At 44.7% G+C, this 1,946-nt stretch overlaps 1 protein-coding gene across 1 annotated transcript in view; it reads left to right on the top strand.

Annotated features, from left to right (window-relative positions):
• LOC106524484 (sodium/potassium/calcium exchanger 3) overlaps positions 1–1,946 on the top strand; it is a gene marked incomplete at its 5' end in the record, with an annotated part of 10,263 nt that overhangs the window by 2,340 nt on the left and 5,977 nt on the right. The window contains 3 exon segments of the mRNA XM_014018298.1: positions 686–760; positions 839–923; positions 1,657–1,760. Of these exon segments, the coding sequence (XP_013873752.1) occupies positions 686–760; positions 839–923; positions 1,657–1,760 (264 nt within the window).

The raw sequence follows: 1,946 nt of genomic DNA on the forward strand, positions 1-1,946 counted from the left end.
GTATCAAACACTGACTGAATGCCCCCCATCCCTCCCCTCTCCCCTACTGAGTCAGACCAGGAGTTCTGCTCACGTCTTTTTTTATTATTATTACTATTCCTTCGTCCTGAAGCTTTTTGCTGCTTATTAAATAACTTTGAGCCTCGGTCAGAAAAAAAGACGAGGGTTTTATATTTCTGGCCTGAGAGAAGAAGGAAACAACCAATGGACTGAGATTTTTTTGTTTGTTTGTTTATTTTTTTCCGCCCCACGGGACCTGCTTCCTCYTGCGTCTTTGTTGCGATGCGGCTCGCATCAAATCAGACCGTCATTTAAAAAATAAAATGTATCATATACTTTTTATCATAACTTCGGATCTACTTGGTCTAACAACACAATTTAAAATCTGGTTTAAAGTTCGAAGTCTCTACTTTTCACTCGAGGGTCTCAGAGAGGGCAGATCTTTACAGGTAGAGTTTTTTTTCTTCCTAAACTTTATTCAGTTCAGCCAGCATTGACAACACTCTGCAGGTGACGTAAACGGTTTTGCGACACGGCGATGGACGCATAAATCGCGCGACACAACGAATCGATAATGAAACTCGTTGCCAACGCTTTTAATAATCGATTTTTATCGATTTTATCGATTTGTTGTTGCAGCCCTAGTTGTGACTCACCTGTTCTGACCCTCTGGTTCTGTCCTCAGACCGTCTACGTGTTCTGCTCTCTGGCTCTGGTCTGCGATGATTACTTCGTCCCGTCTCTGGAGAAGATCTGTGAGGTGAGAGTCCTACAGACTGAGGTTCTTCAGAACGTCCTTCAGACGAGTCCAGAAAACTTTATTTCTTCTTCTCTTCAGCGCCTCCACCTCAGCGAGGACGTGGCCGGAGCAACGTTCATGGCAGCCGGCAGCTCTGCACCTGAGCTTTTCACCTCTGTCATCGGTAACGTTACCGGAGTCTGTCCAGAAGAGTTTCTACTTCAAACTAAACTCYTCTGATGATAGAAGCTCAGCTTCAGTTTGTTCAGCAGAAAATAMGATGAAACAAACTCAGGAGAAGAGAAATCAGGAGAATCGTGRCMTAATTCATTTCAATTCAGTTTATTTATATACAGTAGCGCCAAATCACAACAGTTGTTGTCTCAGAATACAGTGTACTCTGTACACAAAAACTTATAAATCTAAAGAAGACTTCATGTGTTTGTTTGTGTTTAAAACTGATTTGAAATCAAAAAGATTCATCATAAAAATATAAAACACAAACATGATACAAAACCAGGTGTTTCCATAAAAAAAGTTCTGATTAAAGCCTGACTCCTTCACCAGCATGGACCGGAGCGATGTCCTCCTCACTGCCTGGGCCACGGTCTATCACCTCCTGCACCTTCCTACCATCAGGAACCAGATCAGACTCCTCTGTTGAGACTCTGAGTCCTGATCAGAACCATGAGATCAGACTCAGAGCCAACAGAACCTCATCTGAAACAGCAGAATATCAGAAAAAACAATCAAATCTAAAGATTTTTGTAGTTTAGAGAATAAATTACAGACGTTCCTCTGGAGCAGAGACTTTAAACACRACACAAAAGAATAAAATATCTGAGAAGGGATGGGTTTTTGCTCTGATCTCTGAAGACCCGGGTGGTTCTGGGTTTCCTGACCCGGTTTCTCTCCAGGTGTGTTCATCACCAAAGGTGACGTTGGAGTCGGGACCATCGTCGGCTCGGCCGTCTTCAACATCCTCTGCATCATTGGAGTCTGCGGCTTCTTCGCCGGACAGGTGAGGTCCCAGCTTAGACCCTGAGACCCTCAGACCTGCAGATCTGCAGACCTCAGACCCTGAGACCCTCAGACCTACAGACCTGAGACCCTGAGACCCTCAGACCCTGAGACCCTCAGACCTACAGATCTGCAGACCTCAGACCCTGAGACCCTCAGACCTACAGACCTCAGACCCTGAGACCCT

Source organism: Austrofundulus limnaeus, unplaced genomic scaffold (genome assembly GCF_001266775.1).
Source record: "Austrofundulus limnaeus strain Quisiro unplaced genomic scaffold, Austrofundulus_limnaeus-1.0 Scaffold189, whole genome shotgun sequence".
Taxonomy (NCBI): Eukaryota; Metazoa; Chordata; class Actinopteri; order Cyprinodontiformes; family Rivulidae; genus Austrofundulus; species Austrofundulus limnaeus.